Source organism: Hyalella azteca, unplaced genomic scaffold (assembly GCF_000764305.2).
Source record: "Hyalella azteca isolate HAZT.00-mixed unplaced genomic scaffold, Hazt_2.0.2 contig8388, whole genome shotgun sequence".
Taxonomy (NCBI): domain Eukaryota; kingdom Metazoa; phylum Arthropoda; class Malacostraca; order Amphipoda; family Hyalellidae; genus Hyalella; species Hyalella azteca.
In genome coordinates, this window is record NW_025938483.1 from 148,552 (window position 1) to 161,554 (window position 13,003).

General features: G+C 41.5%; 1 protein-coding gene across 1 annotated transcript; it reads left to right on the top strand.

Annotated features, from left to right (window-relative positions):
* Positions 1-3,033: 3,033 nt before the first annotated feature.
* LOC108675321 (homeobox even-skipped homolog protein 1-like) lies at positions 3,034-11,986 on the top strand. Its single transcript, XM_018163318.2, has 2 exons — positions 3,034-3,475; positions 10,020-11,986. Exons 1-2 carry the CDS (start codon positions 3,034-3,036, stop codon positions 11,045-11,047), a joined length of 1,470 nt encoding a protein of 489 aa, XP_018018807.1. The 3' UTR covers positions 11,048-11,986.
* Positions 11,987-13,003: the final 1,017 nt, after the last annotated feature.

Below are 13,003 nucleotides of genomic sequence, written 5' to 3' on the forward strand. Positions count from 1 at the left end.
GATTCCCCTAATAATTGCGGATTCCGCAGACGCTCGTGTCCGGTTCCGGATCGCCCCATCAAAATATAGGACACAGAATATATAGTGTCATGTCGGCTGTGTTGGGTGATTGTGGCTGCGTACAGTTATGAGTATTACTGTCCAAGTGCTTCACTTTCTGTTAAATCTAATGCAAGGATGGGCTTGAATTCAGCCAAGTTCGTTTACCTTATAATAAGTTACAGGCAGTCTTTCATTTTTGGGTGAAATATTACGCAGGTCACACATTAAGAAATATTATTCCTGTATCTGATAACATATAACTTTTAATCATTGCACCCGAGTCAGCTGAAATAATTTTTATTTTTCTGTTTATTTTACCTCAGCGTTTTTTTCGTATTAAGAGTGAAATTGGTTCATAGTTTTTTTCGTATTCGGTAGTGAAATTTTCTTAAATAATTTCGCACCGTTGAAGTTCGGGCTTCGGCGGTATGATAGCGTTAAGTACTGATTGTCACCATAGTTAGCGACTCGGAACTGACGGTTAAACAGTGAATGTAGGACTTGAAACTACTTTATTTGCATGCCGTTCTCAACGCCATCGTCTGCACGAACGCTTCACGCTAAAATGCCTCATAATGTCTGCAAAAGAGAAGGGTCATTTTGTGTCGCTAAGCAAAAGACGCTCCCAAATCATGCTCACTATCTCATTGTTTACAAACCGCTCGCTAAAGGGTCGCCTGCGAAACTCATACGCTCTCATCTCTCCCACGCAAAACAAAAATATTTCTACGCGCCCAATGAACGAAAGATCGGGACGAAAAGGAGGAGCGATCGAGAGTGGCTCCTCCTTCAGCATGGCTTCAGAGGGGTGCCTTCTTGCTGCCAACGACTGGTGGGTTGCCGACTCGGGCGGTTAGTTAGGCTCGAGTGGCTATACGGCACGATCGTCGGGGAGACTCTTGCAACGGGTCGTATAGGCTTGTGATCTTTTTGGTGCTGTATGAATAATTTTCAAATGTAGCCTGCCAGAGTAATTAATTAAATGTGAAAAGTTACTGAGCAATGTTTTGATCGGTTCGTTTACCAGAAATGATTATATTAATTTATATCCATTGAAATGTGATGAAATTGTAGTTGTGTAAAAATCATGCAGCGATGCAAGTTTTGAGATGGATTTTCCTGCTTAGGTGAAGAATTTGACGGATAAACTATATAGGAACTGTTCAATAATTTCAAAGCTCGTTGAAAATGACCAATGTTCTCGCCAATGCCAGAAGTATAAGATTTAATTAGGAATTCATATGATTAATTGGAGCATGAGAAGTAAGGTAGTCTTCAACTGCATTTGGCCATGACTGATGAAATCGTAGCTAGGCGAAGACCGAAATTTTATCTTCGCTAACAATTCTTGAATGAACTCGGGAATGGGAATAATTGACATTCAGCATTTCCAGTTAATATGGGCGTTTCGTTTAATATTGATTGTTAAGTTTGCTCACGTATGTTTTTATCGTATAGATTTATCGGTTAGACAGTAGACTACGTGAGAGCGAACGGCCCTTGAATGTGTCATACACACGATATATGTATATCCTCCTCGACCTCTCAGCGCAGAGGCCACTCGCTCTACTTGCGAGAAACTTCGACGAATTCCAGTTAACGGAGCCCATGGCTTTTACTTTAGTCTTGTTATCCAGTTGAAAGAACATTGACCTTAATAAATTTCTATAGTAAATTTTAGGATTACAGATGACGGGCGTTTTCCTTCAGGTAGTTCCGATATTCTACTGAATGGTGACTTAATTATACCCGAGTCGCTGACCCGTGCAATACGAGGTTGACGATGAGTTTCGATCGAGGTCGTATGTCGGCTAAATCCTCGCTTCGTTGCAATGATGGATACTGCTTACTGCAATATTTGCCTCATGTGTGCTTCATAGCTTCAAGTACGCTTCATTCATAGCTTCATGCGCGCTACATACATAGCCTCATGCATGCTGCATATATAGCTTCATGCTCGCTAACCAGCTTCATGCGCGCTACATTGCTTCATGTGCGCTACATAGCTTCATGCTCGCTAAACAGCTTCATGCGCGCTACATAGCTTCATGCGTGCTACATAGGTTCATGCTCGCTAAACAGCTTGATGCGCGCTACATAGCTTCATGCGTGCTACATAGTTTCATGCTCGCTAAACAGCTTCATGCGCGCTACATATAGCTTCATGCGTGCTACATTGCTTCATGTGCGCTACATCTGTCTCTTATACACATCTAGATGTGTATAAGAGACAGCTTCATGCCTGCAACATAGCTTCATGCGCGCTAAATAGTTGCATGCCTGCAACATAGCTTCATGCCTGCAACATAGGTTCATGCCTGCAACATAGCTTCATGCATGCAACATAGCTTCATGCATACAACATAGCTTCATGCCTGCAACATAGGTTCATGCCTGCAACATAGCATCATGCATACAACATAGCTTCATGCCTGCAACATAGGTTCATGCCTGCAACATAGCATCATGCATACAACATAGCTTCATGCATGCAACATAGGTTCATGCAATAAAACATAGCTTCATGAGCGCTACATAGCTTCATGAGCGCAACATAGCTTCATGCGCGATGAATAGCCTCATGCATGCAACATAGCCTCATATATGTTACACAGCATCGTATAACGCGTCAATGAGGTGTGAATTGCTTTCCTCAGCACGTGCTATATTTGCAGCTATATAGACGTGTATATAAATAAGCTTATAACAGATACCTTCCCAGTTAGTTTCATCATTCATAAACCTGCAATGGAGGAATATATAGGTTACTAATCATGGTTATTAATCATGCATGTTGACTTATCTATTTTCAGGCTTCCAATGTAATTTAATCTCCCTACTCTTCGCCGTTGAAATCGTTCCTTGTTATAAACTAGTGAATTGTCAAAGAATATATATTTGAATTTATCATAATCTATTTCCTGGATTAAAAAATTCACATGATTAATATTTTTGCATACGAGTGAAGTGATAATATAGGACTCCTGGAAGATGGCCACACACCCTGCAGATCCATTTAGTATAGCGCACCTGGAAGGCTGCAGTGACTCCATGTACTCCAATATCCTGCAGAATAGTTACAGAGACACCTCCATATACTCCAATATCCTGCAGAGTGGCTGCAAGGATTTCTCCTCCTACGTTAACTCCACTCGGCTGCCAAATTACGCACTTGCTCCTCCATTCCAGCACAATTTTTCAACCAAGAGACTTGAACGAAACGAAATATCCAATGAGCTCTGCAGCCAGTCTCGAAACACGGAAAAGAGATGCGAGGATCCAGTCCATGATATTCTTGTCCGCAAAACTGAGACGGGCGAGGCGGATGATGGCGAGCTTCGTCCGCATGATGAGCACAAGACGCGTGACGACGTAGGCGACCGACAAACTTGCGACGATGACCACGCGAATCGCGGGGCATCTCCGACGTCAGGTTTGTCATTGAAAATTATTTACATGCAAATTCTGTTATTGATATTTCATGTGAATAATCAGCGCAACATTGGTTAACAATAACTTATTTGTTTGAGCTATTTAATGAACTTAGATCATCTCTGAACTTAGATCAGGCCAGAAATTACTTATTAAAAATCTACGGTAATGGACAAGAATATTTCACTTACCACTGAGCGTAGTCTGTAAATGATTTTTTTGTTCTACAATTTTTGAACATCTTACGACCTGAATATAATGGTGATTTCTGCATAGAAACAATCATGGCTGTCAGTAACCGTCCATTCATCGCGAATACTCATGTCAACCTGAAACGAGGCATGAGGATTGCTATGTTATAAAATTAAGATTACATTATGTATAATGTACATTATATATCGTACATTCCATTTATGGAATGATCGATGAAATGCTGCCAAACGATATGGGCTCAGCATGTTTTCAACCATATTTTTCAGGCATGGTATTCAGGCACGGTATTCATGTATGGTATTCAGGCACGGTATTTATAGGCATGGTTTTCAGGCACGGCATTCAGGCATGGTATTCAGGCATGGCATTCAGGCATGGTATTCAGGCATGGCATTCAGGCATGGTATTCAGGCACGGTATTCAGGCATGGTATTCAAGGCTGTCTCTTATACACATCTAGATGTGTATAAGAGACAGCTGCCACAGGGCTGAGACGGGAGATGCCACAGGGCTGAGACGGGAGATGCCAGAGATGCCACAGGGCTGAGACGGGAGATGCTACAGGGCTGAGACGGGAGATGCCACAGGGCTGAGACAGGAGATGCCACAGTGCCGAGACGGGAGATGCCACAATGTTACAGGGTCGAGACGGGAGATGTTACAGGGCCGAGACGGGAGATGCCACAGGGCTGAGACGGGAGATGTTACAGGGCCGAGACGGGGGCCGAGACGGGAGATGCCACAGGGCCGAGACGATAGATGCCACTGGGCCGAAGTGCCACATAAGTCGCGTGGCTACGACGCTCTGTCTGTAGGCATTAGCGCGCCTCGCTAAGTGGCACTGATAATGCGTTGTGGCACTCACGCGGCCATTTACAGCCGCCGCTACAACGCGTCTTGCTGATCACTCTCTTTATTATAAAGCATGAGCGTTTCTTAGTGGTGTTACCTTGTGTTGGTGGCAGCTGTGTGGTGTTGATGGCAGCTGTGAGGTGTTGGTGGCAGCTGTGTGGTGTTGGTGGCAGCTGTTTGGTGTTGGTGGCAGCTGTGTGATGTTGGTGGCAGCTGTGTGGTGTTGGTGGCCGCTGTTTGGTGTTGGTGGCAGCTGTTCGGTGTTGGTGGCAGCTGTCGACGCTCGAGCTCCACGCGCGCAGATCGGCTTCGATATTCTTGATCTTTAATTCTTGTCGGTTATTCAAAATTTTTTATTATTATTAAATGTATCGATGTATCGCTCCGACCAAATGATATGAAACTAATCTAACCAACCTGCCACATTTATGTAGATAATCGACACGAATCGGCTCGATTTCGTCATTTGATTCAACGATGCAGCAACGTATACACTGTTAGAAAAAACGGTGAAAAAACGTTCCCACCGGCGTTCTAGTGGCCGGTCGCCCCGTGAAAATAAACTGTTTCGCCGTTTTTATCAGATGTTTTACGGATTTCTAGTGTTAAATTAGAATAAAAACGGCGACTCGGTGTTTCTTTTCACGTGCCGACCGGCCACTGAAACGCCGGTAATACCGTTAACGGTAATTTTTCTAACAGTGTAGAAAACATTATTTTTGATGCGGTCTCAACATGGCACGATTTTTTCGGTTCAAGGCTTTCTCTTTAATAACCTCGATATTTTATATCATGATAGCACTTTTTCTCAGGGACACACGAGACGAGAATTAAGTATCAATGGCAAATTAGCAACACATCACAAATTCTCATGCGATGTATAGCGTTCATTTAAATCCCCGGCATAATTCAATTAGTTTATTTTCAGCGTTTTAATTATATTTTTCAACACTGAGCACAATTAACGTTCAAAACATCGTCGTTTGCTTTAAACAAACAAGTCTCGGGTTTGGTTTTCTTCTTGAAATGCCTTCATTATATTTCATTATAGAGTAACTATAACTTCCTAACGCGTGATGCAATATAAATGAATATTTTATCTTATATATTTGGGCATTTGATTTTTTACACAGGTACAAAATATTTATAAGAAACCTGTCGTAGTGTGCACAAGTAATTTCAATATCTGTACAATACATGCAGGTAGACATTGCCCGGGATCAGATGCAATTGTCACGCACTGACTGGTGGATATATTCATGTTAATTCAACGCATGATGATACGTACTCGTGTTAATGGTGTGACGTGTACGTCTGTATAGTGTACGTCTGTATGATGTACGTCTTTATAGTGTACGTCTGTATGATGTACGTCTGTATAGTGTACGTCTGTATGATGTACGTCTGTATAGTGTACGTCTGTATAGTGTACGTCTGTATAGTGTACGTCTGGATGGTGTACGTCTGTATAGTGTACGTCCGTATAGTGTACGTCTGCATGGTGTACGTCTGTATGGTGTACGTCTGTATAGTGTACGTCTGTGTAGTGTACGTCTGTATGGTGTACGTCTGTATGGTGTACGTCTGTACGGTGTACGTCTGTATGGTGTACGTCTGTATAGTGTACGTCTGTATGGTGTACCGGTACGTCTGTAGGGTGTACGTCTGTATGATGTACGTCTTTATATTGTACGTCTGTGTAGTGTACGTCTGTATAGTGTACGTCTGTATAGTGTACGTCTGTATTTTGTACGTCTGTATAGTGCACGTCTGTATAGTGTACGTCTGTACGGTGTACGTCTGTATAGTGTACGTCTGAATAGTGTACGTCTGTATAGTGTACGTCTGTATAGTGTACGTCTGTATTTTGTACGTCTGTATAGTGCACGTCTGTATAGTGTACGTATGTATAGTGTACGTCTGTATGGTGAACGTCTGTACGGTGTACGTCTGTATAGTGTACGTCTGTGCAGTGTACGTCTGTATAGTGTACGTCTGTATAGTGAACGTCTGTATAGTGTACGTCTGTATAGTGTACGTCTGTATAGTGTACGTCAGTATATTGTACGTCTTTATATTGTACGTCTGTGTAGTGTACGTCTGTATAGTGTACGTCTTTATATTGTACGTCTGTGTAGTGTACGTCTGTATAGTGTACGTCTGTATAGTATATGCTCGTCGTTCCTGTGATACGCTTACGAACAAAAAAATTGGCATTTCCTGTACAAGAAATGAGTGGTAATAAGGCGCTCGGTTTAGTTGACTATGGAAAAATATTTTACTTTTAGGGCACTCATTATTTCATTTGTTATCACTTAAATCCATTTTCCGTGTTTAAAATTATTCACTGGTACCGTAAATATTTTTTCAATCATATTCTACGTATTTAAAATATTTACTAATGTCATCGAAAAACTAACAATCATAGCAATGTTGAAATACATGAGGTCTTTCATCATTCGCGCAGGCAATCACACTCCTCGGAGATACGAGCAGCCAGATCATGTCAGCGGCAAAGGAGCGCTAACGACCAAACAGTTATTCATATTTTGCCACGGCTGTTACGATGTCGTAAACAACACACCACTCTAACTACGAGGATAACGTTCGCTCTAATTGCTCAATGTACTTAAGACACACAAACTCGTACGAAGCGCGTAGAAAAAACCGTGAGGGGAGAGCATGGCGAGCGAACGCTCTGATCGAGCTGGTAAAGCCGGCACCCGCACTTAACACGATGCTGTAAATCAAGCGTCGCTCCGCCGAGCACCGAGCTACACTTCTCATTGTGTTTTTTTAACTGTCATCTTCCGTATCGTGAAATTTTCACATGTACGTATGATGTACCGCCGCTTAAATCTTCAATATTATAAAATTATAACTTATCCATATGTTGCACCGCCGCTTAAATCTTCAATATTATAAAATTATAACTTATCCATATGTTGCACCGCCGCTTAAATCTTCAATATTATTAAATTATAACTTATTCATATGTTGCACCGCCGCTTAAATCTTCAATATTATTAAATTATAACTTATCCATATGTTGCACCGCCGCTTAAATTTTCAATATTATAAAATTATCACTTATCCAAATGTTGCACCGCCACTGAAATCTTTAATATCATGAAATTTTCACTTATCCATATGTTGCACCGCCACTGAAATCTTCAATATCATGAAACTATCACTTATTCGTTTCATGTACCGCAGCTTAAATCTTCATTACTACTATTACTTTCATGAAACTATGTATTCTTCCATGCGATGCCTCACGGCTGAAATTGTGTCTGCATCCACAAGCACGCGTCTGACTCACCACATCATCACACTCCGCCCTCCCCCACACGATGGCAGCAATCGCGGCTTGCTTATTTGCATCAACATAATAGCAGAACTCAAGCGCTAAATCCTTCGCTTTTTAGTCGCCAGAGTAACATTAATTGAGTGCCTTAATCGCGCCCCAACCTAAACACTCGAATTAAGTGACAAGGAAAGCAGCACAGGTTTTCAGCGCATTTCTCATTTATGAAAAATTCACTATTGTGCTCGCCATGTCCGTCCGTCCGTCCGTCTGTCTGTCCGTCTGTCTGTCCTTCCGTGACTTCATGTTTTCTTCGACGAGAAAATGCGCTCGCTGTCACTCACTGCAGTGAATACTGAGTTATATATTATAGCGCATTTTCTCAATTATGAAAAAATGCACTATATTGTGCTCGCCATGTCCGTCTGTCCGTCCGTGACTTCACGTTTTCATCGACGAGAAAATGCGCTCTCTGTCACTCACTGCAGTGAGTACTGAGTTATATTTTTTTAAATATAGCGCGCAATAGTTTTCCACAGAGCGTCGGTAATTTCTTTTCTCTACTTCCTCATTATAAATATAAATTGATCGAGTCATATTTTCAGTGCTGAAATATTTGGCCAGAGTACATGAATATTATGGGATTTCATACGTCAATTTTGATTATTCATTTTTAAGTACATCGTGCTTGGAATACTAGAATTTATTGCCTGTAAAACACTCACTGACTCACTGAATTTGGAGAAATAATTTGATGACTGTAATCTTTCTTCTTATTTACTCGCACATGAATGTTATCGTATTCTGAATTGAAGACTTAGGGTACGTACACAGTGGAAGCAGGTTTGCCCGCGCGGGCAACCTGCTCCAACCGGCCACAAGAATGAACATAGGATAATAATGTAAGTGTTCACAGTGGAAACCTGTACGAATAGGCTTCTGCCGACAACCTGCTTATACCTATTTACCGGAATGTACTGCACATTCTTATCTGCTCAACCTGCTTGGCATATGGTCATTTTTGAATTAGTTGTACCTAACATGGGAGACATGGGACATGGGAGACATGGGACATGGGACATGGGACATGGGACATGGGACAATGGGACATGGGACAATGGGACATGGGACATGGGACAATGGGACATGGGACATGGGACATGGGACATGGGACAATGGGACATGGGACATGGGACATGGGACAATGGGACATGGGACAATGGGACATGGGACAATGGGACATGGGACAATGGGACATGGGACATGGGACAATGGGACATGGGACATGGGACATGGGACATGGCATGTTTATGTTTATGGTGCAGGTGATGACATGTTTATGGTGCAGGTTCAACAGACAGTACAGACTTCGATAAATTCTCAGCTTTTCTCATGATCAAATTTCTTCTTAACATTTTTTTAACAGCTTTTCAGCGGTTCAGAGAGTTTGACTCGTTATATGATGAATTTATCATGCGATTTATTCATTTATAATGAGTTTTGACTGTATGATTCGTATTATTGAGAGATTTTATCAATCGTTATAGGGAATGCACAAGCATGTTTCCTGCTTCCACTGTGAACAACCTCTCGCGCTTGTTTCAGGCGCCAGCCTCAGCAGGTAACCAGCACGCTGGCAACCTGCTTCCTCTGTGAACCTCTCGCGCTTGTTTCAGGCGCCAGCCTCAGCAGGTAACCAGCACGCTGGCAACCGGCTTTCACTGTGTACGTACCCTTAGGTTGCCCATACAGTGAAAGCAGGTTTGCCCGTGCGGGCAACCTGCTCCAACCTGTCACAAGAATGAACATAGGATAATAATGTAAGTGTTCACAGTGAAAACCTGTCCTTATAGGCCAGCGCCAGGCCTATATATTTCAATTTCAGGCGCTAACCTAAGCAGGTAACCAGCACGCTGGCAACCTGCTTTCACTGTGTGGGTACCCTTATATACGTTGCAGTCACAAAGTTCTGATGCGCTTGCAAGCGTACGAATTATTACTTGAAAGCAGTTGTCAAGTACATACAAGTGAGCAGTATTTAAAATACGTCATATGGAATTCATCAATTTTGGCGCACGGTAACCTGAGTTGAATTTTATTTCGTTAAAATTCATCGAAATGACTGAATTTTGTGTGAATTGTCTTGTTAAATCTAATCATTTTTTCTCTTCAGACGATGCCAAGCTGCAAATACCCAGCAGCCCCGTGTCGACGACGCTGGACGTCGCAGTGGCCAGGACGCGTGGTGCTGGAGGAACTTCGCCCCGGAAGTCCCCTTCTGGACCTTTGGAGGGAGAAGAAAATGCAAATGTTCAACAAAATGAAGCTAGTGATTACTTGAATGGCAGGAGGAAACGAGCTAGGAGCAACAGCGGGGATGAAGAGCTTGACGAAGTAGATTTTTCGTCTAACATCGAGTGCCAGCCAAAAGCTTATAAACGTTCCAATGGTCCAGACGGTGCCTCCAAGAAGTCTACTTCACTGGAATCGAACGAAATCAGGAGATATCGAACGGCCTTCTCGAAAGAACAGATTAGTGCTCTTGAAAAGGAGTTCAATACAGAAAATTACGTTTCCAGACCGAGGCGCAGTGACCTTGCTAAAGAATTGGGTCTTCCTGAGTCCACAATTAAAGTTTGGTTTCAAAATAGAAGAATGAAAGACAAGCGAATGAAGCAAAATTTTCCGTGGCCAATCTTCGATACCGGTCTCGGCCCTCTCCTTGTTGGACTTTCCAGCCCATTTTCATCTCATCCCTTACCTCAGATGGCCTTGCATTCGTTACCAAACCATAGGCTCCCTCTCTACCCTCTGCCTTCTCCATTGCCATACTATCCACTACCTTCCAACAGCCCCTATCTTCCGTCACCTCTCAACTCTCCTCTTCCTGCCACTTCAGTGGATAGCAGAATTCCGTTATCTGCCCCAGTCTCCTTAAAGACTCCAGGATACGAAACAGAGAACTTGCCCTCTGTTCCTTCACATCGCAGTTTCTACTCTTCACGGATTCTCCACACACCTACTTCTTCATTGGAAGGGCAAAACTCATTGTCTCCGCTGTGTAAGCATGAAAATGGCCGCTCGGTCGAATTCAACATGTCACCTGTTCATAAAAGTGGAAGTGAACAGAACGAGACAACGTTGACAGATGAGGTGCATCGTCATTATAAACATGTTTTTTTCCGACCGTTCATTCAATGATTAAAAGGAGTACTGCCCTTCCTTTATTGATAATGTTTGCTGTTTAAAAAGTTAAATGTTGCTGTATAGACCAAGTGAACAATTAATAATTGAGACATCGTTACGTTTCGGGATTCTTTTCGGAGATTTAAAATAATTGGATTACAAGTTTCCTTGACATACAAATGACAATGATAATTTCCGTTGTGTGTATGATATTGGTTTCTAAAACATTCGAAAGCGCAATAAAATCTTTGGCAACTGCAAAACTGGCCAAACTAACGGCAATCAACCTAAAAATAATCAATCTTTGTTTTGTAAAACTAAAGAGAAATTACTTTGAGAGTGTTCTATAGCGCGGTTCAATTTTTGAATGTTTACTAATTCTTCCAAACATTTTGCTTCTTGCGTTGTGACTTTTACTTAGACAATTGCAAGCAGTTCAACCAGATGAAATTTGACTAACTTTTTTTCGCATACAAAAAAATGAGTGTTAAGAAGCCGTCCAAATTCAATGTAATAATCTCGGTGGGAGGATGATTCTTCGCGTGACCGGGCACGCATGATTCACCATGTAGCTGGAATTTAAATTTGAGTTGACAAATTTCGATAATCTAATGATACTTAACTTGTTGAAATAATTATATATTTTAGCTTAGTTTAAAGCAGATCATATTCACACATTTTGATCATCTTCATTAACAAATTGATTTCCGTGTTACATTGAAAGCTTGGCTCTTACTCATGGTTCTTGCTAGACCGCTGGAGGTTTCCACGACGTTTGTATACATTTATTTTCCGCACAGAATATAGTAACACTCCGAAATTAGCGTTGTGTCTGCTGATCCATTCTCTTTATAATCCACGAATTTTCTGACGTACAAAATCTTTCGAAAATGTTACAAAGTTTCCATGCGTACAATTCCTTATGTGTCACAAGCAAAAATTAAACTTCAGTGAGTTCATTAAAAAATGAGATTTTATTACCCAATTCGAAATGTCTTCCACTTCTAATATATGAATCACCATGCGGTCGGGTAGTGGTGCATGTTGTATGAACTTGATTGTGAACATTTAATGTCTCGAGTATTACTTTCGTAGTGCGACTGCGCATATAGAGTACAGGGTGCGGCGTGGGAACTTACTCTTTTAAAAAAATCACAAAGTAAAAAGTATTAAAGATAGCGTTTTAATTCTTTCTTTTTTACAAAGAGCTACATTTAAAGTTTCGTTGGGTTTACTTACAAGTTTAATTCTTGAATATTACATCTTGTAGGTGACCTCCATGCTGTTCAATACATTTTGTCACCATATTGCGCATGGCGCCACCTTCCTAGGACTAATGGCCGCCACGTGGCGCGCAATTCAAATAAGTAAGTTCCCGCGCCGCACCCTGTATATAGTGAATACAAGTCTTCGTATAGTAAATGCGTCGAGATAATTCACTATAAATCTGCCTTCAACAACCGTCAAATGTTAGTGATTATTAGTATCACTAGTGCGACTTCGAAGGCATTAGAGACCATGAATCTCCCATCATCAACTGAGAAGAGAGGAGGCCCTGGAAATCCTCAGAGTTAAACGTGCTGTAAAGAATTTTACTGAACATACTTCTCCCGTATACATAAGGTTGGGACCTTTTTATAGGTAGGACCGAAGTTAATGGGCTCAGACAAAATTCATTTTGGACCAAACTTGACCGAGATTGTTCAGAAATTTTGTATGTTATCATTTACTTATGTTAGCATCCTTTTATTGCTTGTTAACCTTGGCTATTTTCTCTATATTGTTTATAATCTCGAATAACCTCAATATGTGTTCAAATTGTTCATTCTTTGTTTTCAGAAACCGTTACAATCCACAACGAGTTTTCATTCTGAACGATCCCCTGAAGAAAGACGTGCTCATTATCAATTATACGTGCTTTCTACGTGCTAATTATCAATTCACTGCTCAATATTAACTATCACTCCAAAG